General features: G+C 38.7%; 1 protein-coding gene across 3 annotated transcripts in view; it reads left to right on the forward strand.

Moving 5' to 3' along the window:
- MAMDC2 (MAM domain containing 2) overlaps positions 1-24340 on the forward strand; it is a 58018-nt gene that overhangs the window by 28469 nt on the left and 5209 nt on the right. For all 3 annotated transcript variants that reach the window (XM_039567606.1, XM_039567607.1, XM_039567608.1), the window contains exons 3-10: positions 967-1232; positions 1935-2019; positions 2976-3113; positions 5554-5810; positions 8482-8575; positions 11163-11309; positions 12203-12468; positions 22568-22661. In XM_039567606.1, the coding sequence (XP_039423540.1) occupies positions 967-1232; positions 1935-2019; positions 2976-3113; positions 5554-5810; positions 8482-8575; positions 11163-11309; positions 12203-12468; positions 22568-22661 (1347 nt within the window). The remainder of the gene's footprint in view (positions 1-966; positions 1233-1934; positions 2020-2975; positions 3114-5553; positions 5811-8481; positions 8576-11162; positions 11310-12202; positions 12469-22567; positions 22662-24340) is intronic.

The following is a 24340-nucleotide window of genomic DNA, read 5'->3' on the forward strand; positions in this document are numbered from 1 at the left end:
AATATACATTGACACTAGGTTAGAAGGATCATTTTCCTGATTGTCTATGGGATAATGTTTCAGACATCAGTCCTAACTTGTCTTATTGTTTTGTTTTGTGGTGGTTTGGATTTTTAAAACTTATTTTAAAATTTTCATTTTTTGTATCACTTGTTTCTGGCATTGCTTTTCAGGTTTCTGTGACTCCTGTATTCCATTTAACTCTCCTGATCTTGGTTTTGATGTCTTAGTAGAGCCTCCAGGACCTATGTTTCACTGAAATTTGTTTACTGTTGCCTCATATTTCTATATGATGTTTCTTTCACACTTTTTTTGCCTCCTCATGCACTTCTAGCTTGTCATTGCGCCCTTTCATTCTCATACAGAAGGCTGTTTTAGACCCTGCTCCAGAGAGTAATTCTAAAATAATCTTGGACTGGTGATATGTTTAAATGTTGCTTTACATTTTGCAATTTTTTTGAGTCAGCAGATTTGAACGTTTATTTTACTACTTAAGAGTGTCTTTCTAGTTTTATTCTTTGAAACCAGAAATGCTTTGGAAGTTTTTAGCTGCAATGTTCCATTTTATGTATTGTTTTTAAAATTAAATGAAAATAAAAAGTTTTGATCTATAAACCAACTAAATATTCCTGCAAAACATTTCTAGTGTGCAAATTATCTTGTCAATCAAATTGTCTATCTACAGCTATCAGTTCCAGAGGGTACTACTTAATAATCTGCTTTGCACTGACAAAATATCTTGTCTTAAAATTTCCAATAATTTAAAAATTGTGTTTGAAAATGGTGGGAGACACATTTGTATGAGTACAGTAGGATATCGAAAGGTTAAATGACTTACCAGATGAGTGGTGGTCTCAGTCTCCTGACCTAGTCCTAGAACTACCATTCCTTCCTAAATAAGTATTTTTTCCAGAGATGCAAAAGCAAAGCCTGCCATTTACTATTCTGATGCGTGTCCCTTCCCAGGACATTACATTTCTGTGGATACGTCTTATGAGGGTGAGAAAGCAGTGCTGTCCAGCCCTGATCTGTACTCCGAGGAATGGAGCTGTGTCAGACTGATTTATCAGATAGCCACAACTTCAGACACCTCACCTGATCCTGCCAGGCTCAACCTGTACCTGCGGCAGGAAGGAGAAAGTTTTGATCGTTTGCTGTGGTCGGCCAAGGAGCCATCGGATAGCTGGCTCATAGCTAGCTTAGATTTAATGAACAGCACAAAGAAATATAAGGTAAGCCCAATTTTAGAAGATGCGACAGGCTTTCTGGTGCATACGTTGGGCTGTACAAACTGCTTTTTTAATGTATGCAAACTTATTTCGAGTCCTTCTAAGGCTGGCAGCAGGAGTCAGCTGAGCCTTCTGTCCCTAGCACCCATGAGCAGAGCTGGCACCAGGCAGTGCTCTGAGCAGCAGCTGTGGAGTAGCTCACAGGGGCACACAGCCAGCTGAGCCCTGCAGCAAGGATGCCTCACCTCCTGGTATCCCTGCGGAGCTGCTGGTGCCACGTGGCAGATATGGGAACTCACAAGCCCCGGGTCTGTGGCTGGGCTCACTTACTCCTGCCCTCTGTGCCTTTCTGGAAGGAGTCAAATGCTGACGAAAGAGTATTTCTACCCAGAAACCATCATGTTGTGTCACTCACAATAACATCTTGCATAACCACAGCTGAGCAATATGGAATTCCATACTCTTAAATGAAGTGTGGGAATTTTTTGCCTTTTCTTATTGTCCTTCAGTGTGTCTTCTGTGCTTGAGGAAGAGCACTGACTCCATCTTTAATACATTCTGCCAAGCTCTTTCAGCAAAAGCACATCTGACTCTAAGGATGATGGTTTCCCAAGATATATTTAATTTGTTCCCCTGTTTATCCTGTTTAAATATTCAAGGTACTAATGAAACTCTAAAATTGACAGTTTGGTTTATATTGTGCAGCTTGTACTGGAAGGTGAAATGGGACAAGATAAATCCACCAGTATAGCAGTTTTTGAAATCAAAATAACTTCTGGATATTGTATTGGTACGTACTCTCTGCTCAATCCTCATACTCTCTGCACAGAAAAAAATACCTTGTTGGCAGTTTTAAAAGTGGATCGAAGGTCTGGGTTTAAAAAAAAGACAATGGCTTTTTCCTGATTGAAAAGTACACTGCCATATTCAATATAGATAATTTTTAAGCTAAGATTGCACAAACTAGTAAGTGGGGTTTTTTCACCTATCTCTGTGATATATATAGACATATTACATACAATAATTAATTCCAAATCTATTTATTGTTCAAGCAGGAACAAGTGTTATATTTTAAAGAAACTTTGCACTTCTTCAAATACTAGACATAACAGCTGCAACATTATTTCTGCTCTCTGCCTGCTTATGGCTTCCTTACAGTGGCATCCAGAGACTGCAGACTCAAAACTCTGCTGATATGTATTTACACTTAGTGCTGTTTCTTCATGACATTTGCTAAAAACTGCTAATGAAGTTCAAAAATTCCAGTGTCTAGGAGGCTTGAGGATCTTCACATTTCTGGAGAGCTCTGGTGGAGTCCAGCCAAGTTGTCACAATTCTTTGGCTCTGTGAAGGAAACAAAGCAGTTGCGTTACTGTTATGAAATACTAATCCTGCTTTGCTTCTGGCCATCCCTGATTTACAAGTGAAAGTTCTGCTTTGACTATTTACTACTAGGAGGTGATATATTTAAGTTGGCTTTATTTGGTTCTAAATTACAGCAGTCCTATGCTGGCAAATGATGAAAAGACAGATTGGCCCAAAGAAGATGGAAACGAAAATTTTATCAAAAATTGTGGATAGGTTTGCTTCTATTTACTATAAGCTCTTAAATGCTGCGTCCAGTTTTATAAATACAGGCATTATCTGCTCTGCCATATGTGAAGCAAGGCCAGTGCTTAGTAATTTGCTCTTCCTATTTCTGTAATGAAAATGTGTGCACTCAGCTGGTGGTGTCTGCAATTGCAGAATGTGACTTTGAAGAAAATCATCTTTGTGGCTATGTGAACCGCTGGAATCCTAACGTCAACTGGTTTGTTGGTGGAGGGAACATTCGGAATTCTCAGTCTATCCTGCCCAAAGACCACACACTTAACAGTGCACTGGGTAAGCAACAAATGTAGAGCAGAAATATAGTGGAAAAATCTGAATCTGTGATTCATGTATGACTCTCATACTGCGAGTTATTATTATGCGAGTTCTTTCCATTGTTGGGTTGGGGTGGGGATGGTAAGAGTGATTTATGGGGAAAAAAAGAGATTAGAATGAGGTTATGGGATTTTGCAGAAGTTCACACAAAATTGCCTGTAAGCTTTGTAATAAGGCTGCTACACGCTTTGCTAGGATTCAAAAGTACTCAGAGGTAAGGGTAAAATTTTGGATGGGAGAGGTGGAAAATTCAACTTTCTGCATATTCGAAAAGTATGGGCCACAATGAGTTTCAGATTCTTGTACTGCTGCTCTGTACATCTGGCAGGGGTTTTCTTTCCAGTGGCTGTTGAGAAAATTGAGTAGGAAAACCAAGGTATTAAAACACGCTTGGAGAATCTTGGGTTAAACTGTACAGTTTAGAAGTTTTGTTTCTTTCAGTCAAATGTGGTGCTGTTAATACAGCCCCTCAGTGGCATAATGCTGGAAAGAATTACTGGAATTTCAGCACTTGCCTTGTATGAAATGCTTGTCCTGGACACCTTGCTGAGGGAAGAGTTTTTTACACAGCCATGAAGAAGGGTTGGGGGATAACTTCACCTTTGCACAAGGTTCCACAGCAGGTGATGGTCAATACACCTGGCTGCTGGTGCCCACTGTGTGTCTTGGACATAATGATGCTTGTGGCAGTGCAAGGAATCACATTGTGAAAAGCAGGGTTGATCCTCTTTCCTTAACTCATGCCGCTGTGCCTTTTTATTTATTTCACAATTGTGTGAGTTGAGTACAGAGTGTCACTCCACCCCCGCGTCACCCCCTGGCACTGAAATGCTGGTAAAATTTTGGTGAAAGTTTAACTCGCCACAACTTCAACAGCCGACAGCAGATCAACCTATTAAATAAGTACTGTGACAGGAAATGCTCCCAGCTGGGAGGGATGTGTTTTCTTGTAGCCACAGCATTTCTATTTCACACCAAGCCCTCACTGCTGACCATTTACTGAGAGTACCTCAAGAAGCCTAAAGCCACGGAAGAGCCTTCTTTTTGCAAGAATTGGGCTGTGGAGTTGCATCATCCAGGGAGATTGTAGCTAAGCTATGAGATATGCTAAAACTGCAGAACAGAAGTGAAGCTGAGAACCTTGCAGGCAAGTATCGCTGAAGTCACCAGTCTGGTGCTGAAGTGCACAACCTGGAGGAGACCCCCAGCCAAGCAAGTTCTTTCCCCTCCTTCCACTGGAGTGAAGCAAGAAGTGACATCTAAAGGTCTGAGTCCTCTGTGTGCTAATTAACATAGTGATGCCCACACAAACCTAATGGCACAGTTTGCAGTGTTCATGCTGAAGTACCCCACCAGTCTGACGCTTCAGTCTCCTCCAGGCTTTCTACCTGAGAAGAACCATTTTTTTGTTCATCATACACTGCTTGATGCTGTCTTTCGGGGAGTGCAGAAGAAGAAAAACTACAGATGCACAGCATGTTTGTGAACATGGATGAGTCCTGTTTAAATTCAGATAACACTCCCAAAATTAAAGTATTAGAAAATTTGAAAATCCTGCAGGTCATATTGGCTCATATTCATGATAGGAAGGTACTCTCCTCATGTGTAATGCATTTTTCTGCTCATTAACATCTCCCAAAAATCTTCTTCAAGGATTTTACATAAAAACTCAAGTCTATGCAGTAAAAATAAGTCATTTATAAACCAAATCCTAGATAGACTGAGCAGAAATGTACTGATTAAAAGCTATTTGTTAATAATTTGATATATTATATGAGCTGCTGTATAAAACATGAGGAAACACATGGCTTTGTTAATTTACTTGGGTTGCTTCAGTATAAGTTGCACTTGAGAAAGACTAAATACTATACAGAGCTGTTGGGAGGGAGGCAATTTACACAGTTGTTACACATTTTTCCATTTATGAATGGCTCCCAAAATTTAGAGTTTATTACGTTTCAAATAGAAATAAATATATTATTTATGATAATAATAATAATTTATGATAATAATAATTGTTATTATTATCTATTATAATAATAAATATATTATTTATGATAATAATATTATTTATGATAATAATAAATAATAATATATTATTTATGATAATAATAATATTTATGATAATATCATATTATTTATGATAATAATAATAAGAAAGAGCTAAGACTGACATTTTGCCAGTGGTATTTTAGCCAAACAATTTTGGGTTGCACATAAGAGGAAAGGAGAGAAAAAAACCCCAACCTTTTAGAATTACTAAAAATTTTCTGGGAAGCAACCATTGTTGGCCAGATCATAGATGTGTTTGTCTAGTCCCTGTTCCTCTCCTGATACTTCTTGTAAGTGATGTTCTTTAAAGAGTGTCCTTATACAAAGGTTTTTCTTCTGCTTCTAGGTCACTACATGTATGTAGATTCTGTTTATGTCAAACATTTTCAGGAAGTGGCCCAGCTAATCTCACCAAAGACCATGGCCCCAGTATCTGGCTGCTTATCTTTTTATTATCAACTTAAGCAGGAAAGCAGCATTGTTTTTACTGTTTACTTAAGAGACATGAGTGGCTTTTATGAAGAGATCTGGAAAACAGACAGTGCACTGAATGCAGACTGGACACTAGCAGAAGTCGACTTCAATGCGCCATATCCCATGGAGGTAAAACAATCCTTCCTGTACAGTCCAGCTGCAACTTCCAGGTTGCCTCAGACATGAGTGCCAGCTCAGGCTAAGCCAGGAACATGGCAGGGACTATCCAGTATCTGAAAGATGTCTTTAAAGATAGTGGTGATCTGTGATTTCCTTTGACCTTTGCATAAGGGTCAAGGAGGGATCACTTTCCACACTCATGCTTGATTTTGAAGCCAGCTGGTGCAGTGCTTTATCGGAGTACCTTGGGAGGTTGTAGAGTCTGACTAATGGGAGGTTTTTCAGTTGCTGAATAATACCAATGTTCTCTCAGTTCCCTATTTTTGTGACTCCATGATCCGTTTTTGAAGATGCTGAGTATCATAAAATTATGCATAAGAAAAATACTGCCGAAGAAAAATTCAAACCCATATTTGAGGTCTATTCTCCACCCTACTTAGATCCTGCAGTTCATGAGAAAAAGTCCAAACTTGGCTCCTAAGAGTACAGTAGTCCTTGGATGTGAAAGACAGCTCTTGATGGTTATTAAAATGACTTTCGAGAGTATCAGAAAAAAATTGAATTTTTTACTCCCTAGAGTTTACTAAAAAATACTCAAAACGTAATAGATTGAAATAAACAGTGTATATGCATTATATACATATGTGTATACTTACATGTATATTTTACACATATATGTAATTTTTATATATATACACACATATACTCTCTCTATACATAAATACTTCTAACAGATGGATTACGAGTAAATTCTATTTGCTTCAATTCTACCTAAGTTATTTGCTAATTCGCCATAAACCTGCAGATTTCCAGAAATTATTAGGGGTAAAGCTAATTTTATTGAGATGTTGCACAGCTCTTTTATACTCTGTAAAGTCAATGATCATCCATTTAAATCATCAGACTTCAGGGAAAGGAGGGTGGCTCTCATAAGGCTTCATAATACTGAATGGTAAGTGAATTACTGATTCAGTAAATACAAATTAAAAAGTGAAAATCATTCCTAGCACTGTCGATGGAAATTAATTAATGATCACTTAGAGCTTGGCAACACGGTGGTTAATCTTGTGAAAATATCCTCTCGTTTTCTGGTGTCATTCAAAAATCCATCCAGAATGTTGGAAACTATCCATTCTGGAATAAATAAGATGTTGTACCACTGGATGAATGCACAGGGTACCCTTGCGTTCAGCCGGGTATGCAACTTCAGCTCTCTCAGTTAAAAAAAATATTTTTAAAGATTAAAAAAAGATTAAAAAAATATTGTCCAAGAGGGAGATGCAGGTAATTAAAAGTATGGAGAAGTTACATTAATGAAATAACAGTTTTCAGCCCTTACAAAAAAAGATCAAAGTAGAGTATGGTAGAGGTTCTTAGGAGTCATGGAGGAGACAGAAAAGATTAGCTGTTCCCCGTTTCTCAAAATTTATATTGCTGTTCCAAATTCTTAGCTACCATGTAAGTTTTAAAATAAAATAAACAGAAGGTCTTTTAATATATGACACAACCGTAGAACTCACTTCCACAGCATACCATAGATACCATTATTAAGATCAGTTTAAAAACTGATTAGAAAAATTAATGGGAAAGAAAGAATCCATGAGGAATATAATGTAAGGGAAGAAGAACTGAAAGCCTGTCATTGTCTTCAGTTCTTTCTGTAGGTGCTCTCTGCTGGAAAAAAAACCTAAAAGGCTAAACAGGCCTTTAATCTGCTCAAGGAATTTTTATGTAATCCAACACAGTAATTATTTTAGAGATCATTTTACAGAAGTAATTATGAAACCTTACATATAAATTCTTTGGTTGCTTCAAGAGAGTCTTCCTCTTGTTTCATCTGGCTAAAGGAGATTGCTCAGGATTCTTACACTAGCTCTGCTAGTTTGCCTCCCATCCATAGGCAAAACATCACAGGCATTGCTTTCACTGAAAAGAATCTCACTCTGAAAGCGTTTGTCCTTACTTCCTTGCTTTGTCCCTGGGGCTGGCTCTCAAAGCTTTCCTGTACCTCAGAGCTTTGATACTTAAGAGAAGTTTTAAGACACTTCCTCAAGAGTTATAGATTGTCCTTCACTTACTTGAGGAAATTATATCCCCTGGGAATGACTAAATACAAGCATTGTTTGATCTTTGCGGTAAACAAAACACAGCAATAGCTTTTCTGGTTCTTAAATAAATTCTGTACAGGAAACCTTCCCTGACAGCTAATGCCAAGTCACGCGTTTCAGTGTCTGAGGATGTTTACAGAAAACTGTAAAATTCAATATTTTAATAACAGAGTAGTGAACACAGGGGGGCTTTAGCTCGATTCAGACAGATTCTAGATAAAGTTGGGAGTTCTAGTCAGTACAGACTGATGATTGTAAATAGTGGGTTTGTATAATACAATGGCAGAAGTCTTACTGCATCTTTAAAACTGGTGCTTCATAAAGCAGAAGACCCTATGTTCCCTTTGGTTTTTCCTTGACCTTGAGTGAGCAAAGATCTACTGCCAAGGTCAGGCTCTGATTTATATCCCTAATAAGTGATATAATTTAATTTGTGCCAACACTTGCAGGACTGTATGACATGTGCTGGACTCTGTCTGGGACATCCAATCAGAATTCTGTATTTCAAAGATGTGTACCAAAATTATTGCTAAGTATATGGCAGATGAATAACAGCTTGTTATAATTTCTAGGTAATATTCGAAGTCGCTTTCAATAGCGCTAAGGGAGGTTATGTTGCCCTTGATGACATTTCTTTCTCTCCAGTTTACTGCAGCAATCAGACAGGTATGACGAGCTCCTACTGCTATTCATCTCCCTTGTTTTCCCCCTTTGCCTTGCCCCTCAGAACTCTGTCTGTCAGTATTTGCAATATTTGGTGCTAACTTCTCAACTGACCAGTGCCATTGGGCTCCTCTTCCTTCAGAAGACATAACAGCAGATAACACGAGTGCCATTCATTTTTTCCAAAAACCAGGCCTTAATGATTCTTTTTCCAAAAACCTTGCCTCAGGGTTCTGCAACTGGAGTGCTGGACTGAATGCTGTATTTGCATCACTACGGGTTTTGAGAAATTAGCACTTGCAGGCCTGTCACAGAAAGAGAGGGTGGATTTTCCCAGGTGTGATGGTATGAGGAAGTAAATGCCCTGGGCTTTTCATTAATGCCAGTGTAGGCGTTTTTTGTGCTACATGCCCTGAGGTATTCTTCAGAGCCAAAACATGAGCCTTACCTTCCTGTCTTCAGTCTCCCAGGAGGTATTACTCATCTCAGACAGTGTCATGTCTGTCAGGTATTTGTTAGGCTTTCACAACAACAGACATCACCTGAATCCATGTGACCTCTGCTGTAGAGGCACTTGGGACAAAGGACTTTGTCATTTTGAATGCAGCCTCTTAAGTAGCTCTGTACTGGCTGCTGGGTTTTTACTGTGGTACTAAACACAAGTCAAAAGCAGATTAGTGGTTTCCCACTGATACCATCTATTCCTTTGGTCATAAGTTTGAATTTTTTGGCTAATTCTTTGAAGTGATCAAGGAAAAAGAGGCTGTTTCTTCCCCCTTTTTATCTCAGAGTATCTGCTAGCTGTGCCTCCACTGCTGAAGTATCACTGCTGATGGAAGTAGATTCCAGATACATTAATCATTAATAATCCACATCTCCTGGCTGGGTAAATCCATTGTTTCATTATGTCCTCAATACCTTTTTGGTGTTTACTTCATTTTGCAACAAAAATCCCAAGTTACGTTTGCAATTTTCAAGGGGTTGGAGCTGTGTGCTTATCTGTGTTTTCCATTTTAATTTTCAGACAACTTATATGTATAGAGGAAGGGGATAAATTTTATAGCATTTTCTGCCCCAATGGTTAAGTTCAGATCTAATCCGAATGGTTCAGAATCTATTCTGAATATGATAGGTTCATATAGAACTTTGCCTACTAACTTTGATTTTGAAGGTTGGTTTTGTGGTTGTTATGGGGTTTTTTATTTGAGAAATGAAATTAAATAATTTCCTTTGTACTTTGTTGAAATGCAAGACATACTGTTTGATCCTTCAGACTTATCAAATATTGTCATCTTCAATTCTTCTGAGTAGAGACATTAAAAAGCAAGAGATCTCAATTTTCCTTGTAGTTCCGCCATAGCAGTATATAGAACAGCACTGAGTTTTTTCTTTATATTTTTCTGGAAGTTTTGTTCAACAAAAGTCTCAATATTAGCCAAATGGAGGAGGAGGTACCAGAGTACTAAACTTGCTCAGCAATGATGAATCAGAATATGGGTTTAATGCCATGTGGTAGTGCTCCACCTGCCTTGTCTTTAACTAGGAAAGCAGAGGTGGGAGGCTGCAGCTGCAGGAAGAGTAAAACACACAGATGGGGCACAGATTTGGCCTATCTGAGGCTGAAAAGACCTCAGGCATCACTCCAAAGCCAACTTTTTTCTTCTTCTGAAGCTGACTGTCTGTGTACCTGTCCCTGCTGGAAAATCTCTCTTAGTCTCCCTGAAGAAGGGTCACGTGTGCTGCTGTAGAGTGGTGCACACAACGTCCTGGGTCTGGGCTCCTGATGAAGCCAAAATTTGCTTGATAGCTTTGGGTTGTGCCCCTCCTTCCCCCAGCACCTTGTGTAAGAGACTGGTGAGGCCTTTAAAGAAGTGGAAATGTTTTATTTGTGGGCACTTTTTTTCAGACTAAAGCAAGTCCTGACCCATGAATTCCATAATGCAGGTTATGAGAGAGCCATCAGCAAGGGCTGGGGGGTCGTAGCTTTGCTTTTAATCAACTTTTCTATAAATGGTTCAGCTTTCCTCACTGCAGTGTTAGCACTTTGTGAGGCAAGCTGCAGAGAAAAGTAGCCATGAGGCGGTACATGAACTAAAAACTATTTTACTTACATACTTACAGCGTGCGTATGCACATACGTTACACATAAAGGATTTTTAATAAGTGCTCTTTAGAAAAATACTAGATGTTGATGTTCAGTGCACACATGGGCACACACACACACACTCATTTTGTCCTAGTATCTTTTCAATGAAGGAGCAGATGAAAACAAATGGTTAGGATGTCTCTGTGAATATGTCCTGAAGGAAGAATCTGGTCTTAATATCTGTAGCTTATTTGTGTTTTAGAGGGACTATGAAGCAGATTTTCTCCTGGCTCCAGCAAAAATCTAAGAATACTTGCAATAGAAATTTGATAGTTTGATTTCATTGTGACTATGCACTATGTATGTGTAACATCTTTGCACATGCTCATCTTCTGTAAAGAAAAGCAAGATGAACCAAAGTATGCTTTGGCATCCTTCTGCTTCAAATACCTATGCTTATCACACTGTACTCATCCTAACAGAACATCTGTGTCTTTCTTTTAGGAACTCCTTTCAATCCTGCCAATGCAGGCTGCAATTTTGAGGAAGATCTGTGTAATTTTTACCAAGATCACAAAGATGGCCCAGGATGGAGCAGAGTGAAAGTGAAGCGCAATGTGTATAGAGCAGGAGATCACACTACTGGGTTTGGTGAATCAAAACTGCTTTTTCCTAGAAGAGTCAAACGATATATAAATGTTATATAAAAGGTTATATAAAGGTTAACCCACTGTATCACTGTTCACCTGTTAATTAATATCACTGGCACAATGGTTAGTCTGCCTCACTGCAACTCTCTGTGATTAAAACCAGTGTCCACAGCTTGATCCTGTCTGGAACTCTGGCTGTGCTTCCCCATGTGTAAAGGAGGAAGGTCACCTGTTGAATAGTCAGGCAGAGCCATAAATCAGAGTATCTTCACTATACTACTCTGTAGTTGTTGGAGGGATGAATCCACAAAAAAATACTTATGCAAGTAAATGTAGTCATAGCTTAATGCACTGTTTTTACTATAGAGGAAAAGTGGCCTTTTAGCCCTTCTGGGCTTAGGATAGTTGTCATTTTTAAGGGAAAACTGATCTATTGTGTAGTGAAACCGCCTGGTGAAAGGACTGTGAATAAGTTCTGAAATTCAAACATCTGTTTGTGTATTTATGGTTATTAATTATATGTGCTAAAGTCTCACCTCCTTATAGTTGGTGCAGAGAATAATAGGCCTTGTGCCCTACCCTCGTTTTTTTTGTCTTGCAGTTGTAATCTTGAAACAGCCAGTTTTCCAGTGAGGCCAGCAGGCCAGGGAATTTTTCAGGGTAAATTTGATAAGTACTTATTTCTGGTAACTTAGCCATGTGCCAGTTTAGCTAGAAGCAGACAGGATGCTTTTGGAAAAAAATTGTTATTTCCTGTCAGAGTGTGATAAATCTATTTCTTGCCAGTTGGAACCGTTTTTATAACCCAAGTCTGATGCAATAACAAAATCTGCTTTAATAGCAAATCAGCTGTGCTAATAGAATATGAAATACAATCATTATGCTGTCTTGCAGGTTATTACTTGTTGGCAAACACAAAGTTTACATCACAGCCTGGGTACATTGGACGTCTGTATGGCCCGACCCTGCCAGGAAACTTACAGTTTTGTCTGCGTTTTTATTATGCCCTATATGGGTTTTTCAAGATGAGTGGCACTCTTGCAGTTTACATCTTTGAGGAGAATCATGTAGTTCAAGAGAAAATCTGGTCTGTCTTGGACTCTCCAAAGGGAGTTTGGACTCAAGCTGAAATCTCCTTCAAAAAACCTATGCCTTGCAAGGTAAGAGCCAACTCTTCAAATTTGCTGAATTCTTACAAGAGATTTTCCTTGCCTTCTCGTCTCAGAATTCTTGGTTACACAGGAATTAAACCTAAATGAGCTATACCTACAAAGTGAATTAGTATTCCCCAGGTAGTACAGTGGTGTGTAGAATGTTTCCTCACAGCCTGGCTGCCATGGGAGCCCCGATGTAGGGGCTTTTTACCAGGAACAGGTACAAAGTTGCCCTGGTGTCCTCAACTGTAGTCACAGTATTGCTAGAGATCTCACCAGAGGAGCTCTAACAAAAGCCAGTTGTGTCTCGGTTTCTCAGCATGCTCCACATTCACTCATTTTTGTTTGCTTGTTTCCTATGTGAGTCACATCATCCTCATACTCAATTAGAGATTTTAATTAATCAAAAAAGCACTGGTAAGTTCTGGTCAAAATGCGGAGTTGATCCTACTTCCCTAAACTTAACTGCTGGGCTACAATATGAAACCAGAAATCAGTGTAAATGAGAGCAATGGGCTTGAAGAATTTGTAAAGCCACGTTTGAGAGGTCATATTATCTCAGCAAGTTAATAACACATTGGTATTTGACATCACCTCCTGACTAAGTCCTTAAGCCATTGTAATTCCTCATTTCCACTCTTTTTACAAAGACTGACTTTTACACGTATTTCTGTAAGTGCTACTTCTGTAGTGATCCTGATTTCTGTAACAGACTTTCACTATCAGCAGGTCATCTAAGGAGGACCAGACAGATCACTACATGTTGACCAGAGTGTGATAATATGATGAACATATGAATGGAAGCTTGTCTTGCAACTAACTCTTCCTAAATTAAAGACAAACATCTTAAGCATTTTGTCCACTACAAATTAGTTTTTGAAATAACAGTAGTTACTGAGCATAAAAGTTCACCAAAACCCAGCTGCCTGTGTTGAGGCAAATTTATATTTAAAATTTCAGTCCTACTTGTTGACTAGTGTTTTCTGTCAGATACCTGATACCTTAAAGCTTCAATGAGATTTTTATTTACTTTATGCATAAAACATAACAGAATTTATAATTCCCTTTCAACTGTTAGAGAATAAAAAAAAAATTTTATTATGCCCAGCAAGTGCATACTAGAAAGGTTTCTCATATTATCATCCCAAGATATTTGTGGAAAAGTTAAAATGGCAAACTTATAATTTACTTTTGTCATCTCCTGTTTAGGTATTTCTTATTGGAAAGGTTTAGTAGCTTATGTATCATAATCAACTGTGTGAGTAGTGATGACATCTAAGTATGACTGTTAAAACTAGTTGACAGCCTTGGAAGTGGAAGGTTTTTTAGCATCAGACATTTCCAGCATGAAATTTGTGAAGAACAATTTTTGTTTCCCTAGAAGTCAGTATATTTAAAACAGTTGTGAAGAAGCTTACTTCGCTGCTTTTGAGCCTGAAGATGTGTAGGAGGGGGAGAAACACCATGCTCTGCAGCATGGTTTATTGGCCTCTGGCAATTCTCAAAAACCTTTACTGGGTGCTTCAGGTCTTGTGAAAGTCTTCTTCCTGTGGAAACAAGTTGCAAAATGTTTCTGTTGTGGAGGCATTCCTCAAATATCACAAAATATGAGATTTATTGTGCTTTACAGAAGTCAGAATGTGTTCAGCATACCATAATTAAGGCACCCCTTAGCTAAATAACTATGTATTTGGCAGGGGGTTCAGTTTATAAAGTCTTTCTTAGACAAATAGAAGAAAATTGGTGAAGTTCTGAAACATGTTAATATGGAAAAGTACAATATATGTTTACAGATGGAAAGGTAGCATAAAAAAGACAAATATTGCCAAAGTTTAAGCATGTCTGCTTAAGGCAGAGGGTGAAAACCTAGTGTAGTTACAGGCTGTCTGCTCGTAATATTCAGAAGTAGGCTTGAATGAAGTTGCATAGTGAACTTGATTCTGGCTTTTCCTTGCAATCTCATGCGCAGCTCTTCAAACTTAATACTTTTAAAAGTCCTTTTATGCTTTATTTTGTTTCTTCTTTTCTAAGCCAACAGAAGGAAATGAAGTACTACTATGTGGCACTGTGTAAACACTCAGGTTAGTTATCCGTGAAGATGTGTCTGCCTAGCACCCAGTGAAATAGCTGGCAAGAAACTCTCGTTTCAATGTGGGGCAGCAGTGGAGGTTCACCAGAGCATGTTTTGGTTGATAGAAAGGAGTGGTGGGAACCAGCAAGTCAGGGATTACACTTCAGGCTCCAGAGGGAGACAGGACTGAGAAACATGACAGAAGCTTGGCTTCTCTTATCCAGTCTCCTGCAACCTGTCCTTGTGTCTCTTGTATCCTCACTGAGGCATCTTTATTTTATTTAACCTGTCCCATAGGCAACAATCCACCCCTCTACCTCCCACCCCAATCCTCATCTTACTCCCAGCTCTGGACAGTCCAATTTTTTTTCCCTGTAATACTACTCATGTCCCACTCTGTTTGCCCTGCTTGTCCCATTTCTTACAAACTTCAGTTTTTCAAAAACTAATGACTTGACAGAAAGTATAGTACTGGCATAAAGACCAGACTCTGACACTTTTCTGCTCCTACTCCAAAGCCTAGGAGTGCTCAAGCTTTTCACAGATTTTTTTTTTTTTTTTTTTGCTTAATAGGGGCAAAATAAACCCTTTTTTCCTAGCCTTGTTCTCGGAAATGATGGAACTGTTTTGGATTAAATCTTCCAAAAAAGGCTGTAGCAAGGAAAATCTGAGCTGAAATCATTGTGTCTTGGCAATGTTATAAGCAAGTGAAAAACGGTCTTTTAGTGAAGAGAGGTGGTCTCAAAATAAGACAGGGCTGCCACCTTTCCTCTAATACAGATGTAGTGACCAATGTGCCTATTTTATTGTTTTCTGAGATGCATGATATGTAGACTTGGATGGCAAGAAGTTGTAGGCATGCACAGTAGTTTGGCTGAGAAGCTTCTTGGTTACCAGGTGTGACTTTTGGATTGGGTCAGCACCTGTAGAAACAGTAAACAGTCTCCTGGCAGTTCCTTGGCAGCCAGTCAAGTCAGTGACACAGTCGTGTGTCCTGAAGGTCATAATGATTTTTGAGCCAGAGAATAATTGCTCTAAAGTAACTGATTACCCACATCCTTCATCTTTCTTCTACTACGAATACTACTCCCAAAGCTTTGAAAACAATATAAAATGTAATTTTTAAAAATCCATCTAAGTTTTCATTTTGGTAGCATTTTTTTTTTGCATCGGGACAATAAAAAGATGCAGATTTTCATCTCTTGGCTTCTGTAATGGTTTTTGGAAGTTCTTTTTGAATTAGCTAACTGCAGTCTGGCATGAGTTGATGGCTTGAGCTCTGTAAGCAGGAAATGTGAAGCTGGCCAGCTGGCTTTAACATGACACTTTGAAAATAAAATGCTGTAAAGGCTAGGTAGGTATGATCCAGTTAAGCAAGTCATAAATGTCTATAAATACATACATACATACATACATACGTACGTGTGTGTGTGTGTGTATGTATATGTGTGTGTGTGTGCACATACTGCAAATACGTATGTTGATGATGCTAGTGAGAAGGCAGGAGATTTAAAGTCCTGATTTCTCAATTGGTACTTGCAGCACTGTCTCTTCCAGTTGATGTGAGTACCTATGATCCTATATACATACAGTGTATACTGATTTATACTGTACCCAGGGAATAAGTGTGAGAAGGAAGAAATGGAAAAAAAAATTCTAATATTTTTTATAATCACTTAAACCCTTCATGGTTTATTGTATAAGCCTCTGGAAGGGCAGTATGAAAACCTAAATCTGAAATATGTAGATTATTTTCATTTGATTGAATATACTGAAATTGATCTTCCATGCCAATATGTCTCAGGAAAATATAAGAGCTAACTGAAAGAAAATTATACATACCATTTGCATCCTTGAGAAGCTCACATGAAATGTGAAGCAAGAATCTACATTTTAATATTGTGTGTGTGTGTGTATGTGGGTAAACACCACCATGAAAAGATATTTCTTTTGTGCAACTTCACAATGAAGTCCAAATGCCTAGATTAAAATGAAGGTTTGACTTCAATTGGTTCTGCTTATATCAGTTCTACTCATTTCTGCTGGATTTGGGTTACCATTCTGAAGCTCAGGTTTTTGAAAGTAAACATCTTGCATTCTTTATCCACCATGCAAGCTTTTGCAATGTATAATGTAGTGCTTGATACTTTCCAAAGAGTTCATAATCAAATCCTCAGAAAGGTCATCAGTGTAACAGTCCATCCTATTTCATCAGAGTAGCTGTGGCTGCATTTTTGCATTTTCATTCCTGAAGTATTCTTTTCTTCCTCTTTGATGTTTTTTTCCTCACTCTCTTTACTTGAGTTCATCTGCTTGCTTTCACTCATCCTCTGTAACTAATTTTAGTTGCAATTGTAAGAAAGGAAAATCAAGTGACTGAGTGTTGTACTTGAATATTTACATGTTTTAAAACAAAGAAAAAGAGGACTTTCTCAGAAAAACTAAACACCGAGAAACTGTGCTGCAGGATGCTGTGGAGACCAATAGTATACATACATTTTTAGAAGGATTCACCAAATTCATGGAAAATAGACTTCACAGTGACTGTAAACACAGTGGTTCAGTTGTGACCTCCAGTTCAGCAAGTTCTTCAGCTTTTTTTGGGTTGGACATACTATAAAAGCTTTAGGGCTGGTTTGTTTTTTGTACTGTTTTCCCAAAGTATCTATTATCACCCCGCTGCCTTCCTAACACTTGATCTGAGTGTCTTTGGACCTTTCTTCTCAGATCATCACTGTGGTGATGCTTAATGTTAAATTACTCTAACATTTCTCTTTGGTTCTGAGAAATCTGTGTTTCCTGCTTGTCCACCAAAGTCATAGGTAAATGACTAAATTAATCTCGGATAAAGATGAAGTCCTAGATCCCTGTGATCAAGTCACCAGTATGAAAAACACAGTTCTCCAGTCAGGTGCCAACTGGAGGAGGGTAGACATCCTCATCTTCACCTCCTCCTCCTCCTCCTCCTTTGAAAAACTCACACTTGTGTCAAATAAAAGTGATTTTTGGTATTGTTCCAACAAAACCTTTAGTGGTCTTCCCACAATAAGGTATCTACCCTAAAGAGGCTGGAATGAGCTGCAGTTTTATAGAACAGTCCTTCTGTCCTTCCTTCTCTTACTTCTAATATAAGAAACTTCCTGAAGAACAGTCACCAGAAATGCCTGTCTAAAATAAGAATGGTAGGGCTTGGAAACAGTAGAGTAGTGCTTGCAGAGTGTGAACCTTAGTTCCTGTGGTGCTCAATATACAGTTATGGAAACAGCATACTGGAAACTGAATTAGTTACTCAGTTTAGGAAGCAGTGCCGAAGTAGCTTGCATCTCCACAGTAGCTAAGCAAGGTAATATGTTGCATGAAATACTACATATCTCCTTTTGGTATCTGTGATACTTAATGGACACTTTCCTTTTTTTGCTCAGTTTCTGTTCTGGGCACTCAGTATTATGATGCTACACTGCTACCTCATCTGACAAGATTCTTTGGTCTATAGGCAAGAACCTTTCCCTCTCATAAAAAGAGCCAAGGAAGCTGTTTGACTGGAATGAGGATAGAGCCCTTACAGTAGATTTGTGGAAATCTAGGAGGGTGGTGGGGGACAGATGAGAATATCAGTGTCCTGTATACATTTGTGTGCAGGCAGTGTTCTCTACAAGGCTGGGCAATCCAGCAAAAAGAGATGTAGGATAAACAGCCTGTGGCACTAGGTTATTCTGTTAGCTTTATATTTCTCTTTAATTGCGTGTTTCTGCCCTTGGACAGGAAAGGCTTTCAAAAATATTTGTTCAACTGTCACAAGCTTATTACCAATGTTGTTACAGCAGGGATACTGCAACATGTGTATCAGACAACGAGGCCCGTGGAAAAGAAATCTATATGGACAGATTCTTGGTAGATGTTTCAGAGATGTTCATTTCTCCAGCCGCACGGCCGGGATCTCCCGGGGAACTCCCCCAGTCAGGGGACCCGAGGGTCCCTGCCCGTGCAGGGAACACAAACCAACCAATGGGGAATGAGGCTGACCAGGGGCAGGGAAACCCCTGTGTCTCCCCCCAGGGCCCTCTCCCAGGGCTCCATGGCAGGGGGAGGAGACCCCAACACGGTGTTATCCAATTATTTATGTAGAAGCTTCCATATTATATTATTTTTCCCACAGAAGCTTGTTGTATTTACATGGCAAGAAACTGAACTTGCCTAGTGAGTGCCATTTTAAATCAACTTATTTTAAATGACAGAAGCTTGCAGATATTCTAATTTTGGCTTAGTATCTTACTTGTGTTCTTGATACATGCATTTCTGACTGTTTAAGCCAAAGAGATACAAGCCACTTAAAATCTAGTTTAATTAAGCTGGTTATGAGTAATTTGGTCTATGCTTATAACATCTGTATTGAACAGCCGTGAGACAGTCAGAATGGTTTTCCCATCCCCGGTGCTGGTGGTCAGTCCCTGGCTTACATGCTTCTATGGCTGTTTATTTGCATAACTGACTGAAAAGTCAGACTCCCTGTCTTGTGAAAACATCTTGACTGCATCTTAGTGTCAGGTCACACTTCTGTTTCTAGTGTTCAAATTATTTTTTGATTTTATAATACTGAGTTTTGTGTCACTTTGAGGAAGTTACAACAGTAGCTTCTCAGAAGAAAACACCTCGAACTCCACTATAACTGTCCTTCTTCTTTAGGAAATTGAACTTTAAATGTGTCTAATTGACATACTGAGTTTTGTGTCTACACAGATTTACAGTTTACAGTGTGTCGTTTAAATCTAGGAATATTCATTAGGGTGGAATAAGATAAATTACCTTGCTACAGAGGCACAGCTTGCTTTTAAGTCACCAGACTGGACCATTTTAGTGTTTTTCTTCTGTTTGGCTGATCTGGCTCTCTAATTGAGCAAGGTGTATACTTTCTGGGATAAACAAGGAGGAAAGAAAATACACAGAACATAAAGGGATTCAAGGGAGTCTTCTCTCCTTTTCTCCTGTTCTCAGTCCAAACCTCCTATAACAAGCTTCCCCATTAGTCCTTCCTTACACTGGGGGTACCTTAATGCATGTCCTCCTACTTCTTCTCCTCTAAAAGCAGAATAACTTCATACGCATGTGAGTTTTAACCCACATTCTGCTTGTAGAGTTGCAGAGTGCTAAGGATGAGAAGTCCCTTCTACTTCACCCAGTATCTGCAGCACAACCCAACATGGTGTCTTGGCAGAAGCTTGCTCGACCAGCTGTTCTCATCTGGCACTCCTCATCCTGATATCATCCAGGAAAGTGCTAAGAAAGGATTATTGGTACTTTGAGACTGAAGGCCAGGGCCATTGATTAAGCACTGCAAAATAAACAAACCAGCTTCCATAAACTGGGGCAATGGTTTGGAAGGAAACTGGTGCCCTAGCTGTGTCCTGTTATTGGAACAAAGAGAGACGTGAGAGATGTGTTTTATTTTTCAGTAATACAGGCAACAACTGCCTGCACTGGATAAGGTTTTAGCTTAGCCTCCAAAATAGGATACAAGTCTAGGAATATCTGTTACATAGCTTGAAACTGTCAGTATGTTGTTCATCTGCCATGCTTTATGACAAAAAAAGCTGAGCACAAAGAATCCCCTATTCTCTTCTCCAACGCATGAAATAAAGTAATAAAATTTTATTTTGGAAAAATTGACCTAGCAAATATTTTAATTCAAAACAAGAACAAATGCAAAGCATCATGAAATTAGTTCTATTGAGACTGTAGGAAGGATTCAGAGATCTGACTAAGGGTGAAAATCAGTTGTTGAGTAAATCCAAGTTGATACAATTTTGGTAGGTAAAGTTCAAATACTCAAATACTTCACTTTATGACAGAAAAGGATATCTGAAACAGAAGAAGAGTGAATAAATTTGACCTGTGAACCAAAATGTTCTAGTCCATTGCCTAAAACTAAATCAAGAATGTAACAACAAAATAAGTTGAGGGGACTGTAACAATTTTAGTACATTCACTATAGCCAAAACTGAAAACTCCGCATTCCCAAGCAGAAGCTCCCACACTCCATCCCTGTGAAATCACAAAGTCTGCTCATGGCAGTGTGTCACTCAACACCACAGAAATCAAGTGGAAAGTTAGTGAAGCTTAAGCTACAGATGGCAAAGCTGAACAAATTTACAAGTGTCACTGAAGCAGATCAATCCTTTGGTTGTACAAAGATTACTGGTTCAATGACCTTTGAGAGACCACAGTTATTGTTGTGATGTTTTTGAAATGGAGGACTTTCTGCAGGATCCAATGGGTAGTTATATACCTTGTATGGAACAAATTACTGCAATCTAAGAATAAAGAACTTAATCCTGCTCCCAATGATGTCAATACAAAGGCATTGCTTAAAACATGATACCACAGTGTGGAAATGTTGTTTCACAAATGAGGACTGACGTCACCCTTACATGTGTGGTTTTCTGAAGATTCATGGATTTAGGGCTATAATATGTCTTTAGTTTATTACATATGTTCACCAGAATGCATTTATTTAAATTCTGGTGAATGATATTCACTCAACGTTAGTATCTTACTTTACACTTATTTTATGCATTTTTCCAAGAAATGCTACTGTTTTTAAAAGATTGCCCCTGTGTCCTGACAATGAACTTACAAAGTATGAAACAATTTTTGTCCTGTTAAACCTTGAGGCTGAGATACAGCCCTACAGTGAGGGGGGGGGGGGGGGGAAAGGTGTGTGGTTTAGGCCACTATACACTGAGCAGCTGTGCATTCTGTGCAGGGGCACTCCTCAAGTCCATACCAGTACCAGTTTATAAGACAGATAATCAGTAATAACCAAGACTGAATGGAAGAGTTTCAAAAATTGCTGCATGCTGGGCAGCATAATGCATACATGCTTCAAGGTTTTTGGTGTAGTCACGTTCCAGGCTGTTTTATAAGCAAATGGGTTAATAAATACTATACAGCAAAGCAAACTGGCAAAATACCATGTAGGTACCATATCAAAGATATTACCAAGCCTACTAGAAGACAACATACTAAATAATGCTCTAACAACTTTTAAAAGCGTTTTTGTATCCACATGAAACTTGTCAGTCAGCATTTAACCTCAAATATGTAACTGAGGTGTTGTCCAGAATATTAAACGGTTAGAAGTGACACTATTCCATCTCCAATCACTAGCATAGACCTCAACACAAAGGAATTGTTTTGAAAAGCTCCTCCCAAATTATGGTCATAACCCTAGTGGTCAGACAGATGGTTTGGAGTAGTTAGGCCAAGAAAACCACCAGCAATGTTTTTACAAAATAAACCTTAATGTGTCTTCTATATTTCCAACAGATTGGTGTCAATCTTGGCAGAACGGCAGCTGGGACTCTTACAGTTTCTTGACATTTTATTTTGTTACCTCATGAGTGACATGTATTTTTCATGGCAGAATTAATGTTTACTCAAATCAAAGATCTGGGATGTTTTTATTAATCTTCATGAACTCAGATGAATACTGTGAATTATGCTTAGCATTTCCAGCGTCCTGCTCTATGGTATTATGGCATTGAGTAATTTATGAATAATCCCATTTTGTGCAGTAGTTTCAGTTCATCTCTATTATTCTTTGCACAGCCATTTCTCTTGCTCATCACTCTGAATTACTCTTTCAAATTTATTTTTCCATGGATAAAACCTCCTTGTTTTCAGGATAAGATAGCTGAGGATATTTGAGCTGTTCATGTTGGGTATTGCACAAGAAAAAACCACAACAACCTCAGCGAGTCATGTTTTCTCATAGACAAAATATACTCTAGTAAAATGGGAATTACATACAGACATATGTAATTTGCCTATAAAAGTGAGAAAATATTTTCTGTTGATTGAAAACATACATGTAGTCCCCACTGGAATCGACATTGGCAGAATGTACCAAGACGAAGCAGATTCATTATTCCTGTTCTGTAGATTTCAAAATTGTTTGTGCATTTAGAAAAAACACCAAAATTTCAGACTCTTAACAGTACCAGGTTCTGTGTCTGAAATTTCCTTCCTGTATTGCAGGTTGTCTTTGTCAGCTGGTGTAAAAGCTTCTGGGACTGTGGACTTGTGGCATTGGATGATGTATCATTGAGCCTGGGAAGCTGCCAGGCTGCTGGTAAGGCCACGTGTATTTGTCATCCAACAGCTGCTCTCCTTTTGAGTAAGAGTTCATCATACACCTTCATTTTCCAAGCCTATCCTACAGCTGCCTTCATCCCATTGTGGTTTCTTGTCTTTTCTTTTTTCCCAATAAGTATTGCATAAATCTTATTTTTGCAAAGTAGCAAACATCCAGCGAGGACCAGTTTTTGGGTACTAGCTAGCTCCTAATAAATTTCAGTGACTCCAGAGCAGTTGTATACAGGTGAATGGCCCTTTGAGGGAATTAAAATTTAAAATAAACCCACAATCCAACTGAGTGAAAAGTAGTTTTCAAATGATATTTAAGAAGCCAGGAAAGGACCCAAAAGCAGTATTTTTCAAAACACAGCATTATTTTTTTTAGTCCTGAAGTACAGTTGTGCAAGGCCAAGACACAGCCTTACCTGAGCTGCAGTTCTTTAATGAAGACAGGGAAGAGCAGTCCAAGACTTCCTCTATAGTAGGAGGAACTGAGTGGTTTTCAGCAAGGCTTTACCCTCCGACATGCACAGGCTAACCTCTCTGAACTCACCAAACTCCCTCTTCTGTGGCTTTTTGAGGTTTGACAATACAACAATTGTATCCTAATTTAGAAAATATTCTCATGAGGCAGGCACAATCTGCAGTCCCATTCTTCTTTGGAATAAAGCCATGCCTTTCCAATGGTCCTAATAGCTTTTTCATGACCTCTTTAGATTGGATTTCATGCATTCAGGCTCATAAACCAAAGAGAAGTCACATGTACAAAACAAGATGCCATTTTTCTAAAATATTTCCAACAGTTGTCTTGCCTTGCTGTAATTTGTAAGTAACTGGAAAAGGAACCAAAGGTGCAGAACTGGGTCTGGGTGTGTAGTCATGCCATGGCTTGTCTCTGATGGCAGCAAAACAAATGCCTGAAAAATGCCCCAGAGGTATCAAGGTTTCCTTCTCTTCAAAAGGCAAAGGCAGCTCAGAGTATCTACTTCTGAATGACAAATTCAGATTACAGCAGAAGACCTGACAGAAGCCTCCTGGCATGCACCTGAATTATATCACCTTTTGTATGATCTAATAGAATTGAAATAATGAAAATACTCTAGTAATTGCAGCTCTGTGGTCTGTTGTAGGCTGCAGTAGAATCTGGTGCCAAGGGAACAGTGGAGAGCTAAATGTGGCATTTGATTTCAGATCACAGAAACTCCAGTCTTTGACAAGGTGCATTTATTATGCTGGAACTTATTAATCTGCTTGGGGTGCCAAAGCAGTGAAGAAAATTACACTGGTAATTCTGTAACAGAGCCTGTTATAGAATCATAAAACTGCTAAGGTTAGAAAAGACCTCTAAGATCACTGAGTCCAACCATTAATACCAAAATACCTTGTAAGATCACCTGGTCCAAACCATTATTGTGAAGAATAATAAACTGTTTTAAATAATCCTAGTACATGTCACTGAGCTAGACCAGGGCACAGATTTTCCCAAAGATGTGAAGAAAATGAAATTTAATTTAATATGACAGTTTGAAGGTAGCTTGTATAATAACCTTGTGGCTATTGTAAGCATTGCTAGGTAGCTATAATTGACGTCAGCAGGTGAGGAAACACAATACGTTACTTGTGTAATCTTACCATATATCAGTCTAATGTATTTGAAGTTTTAAGCCATGTCCT

Source organism: Corvus cornix, chromosome Z (assembly GCF_000738735.6).
Source record: "Corvus cornix cornix isolate S_Up_H32 chromosome Z, ASM73873v5, whole genome shotgun sequence".
Taxonomy (NCBI): Eukaryota; Metazoa; Chordata; class Aves; order Passeriformes; family Corvidae; genus Corvus; species Corvus cornix.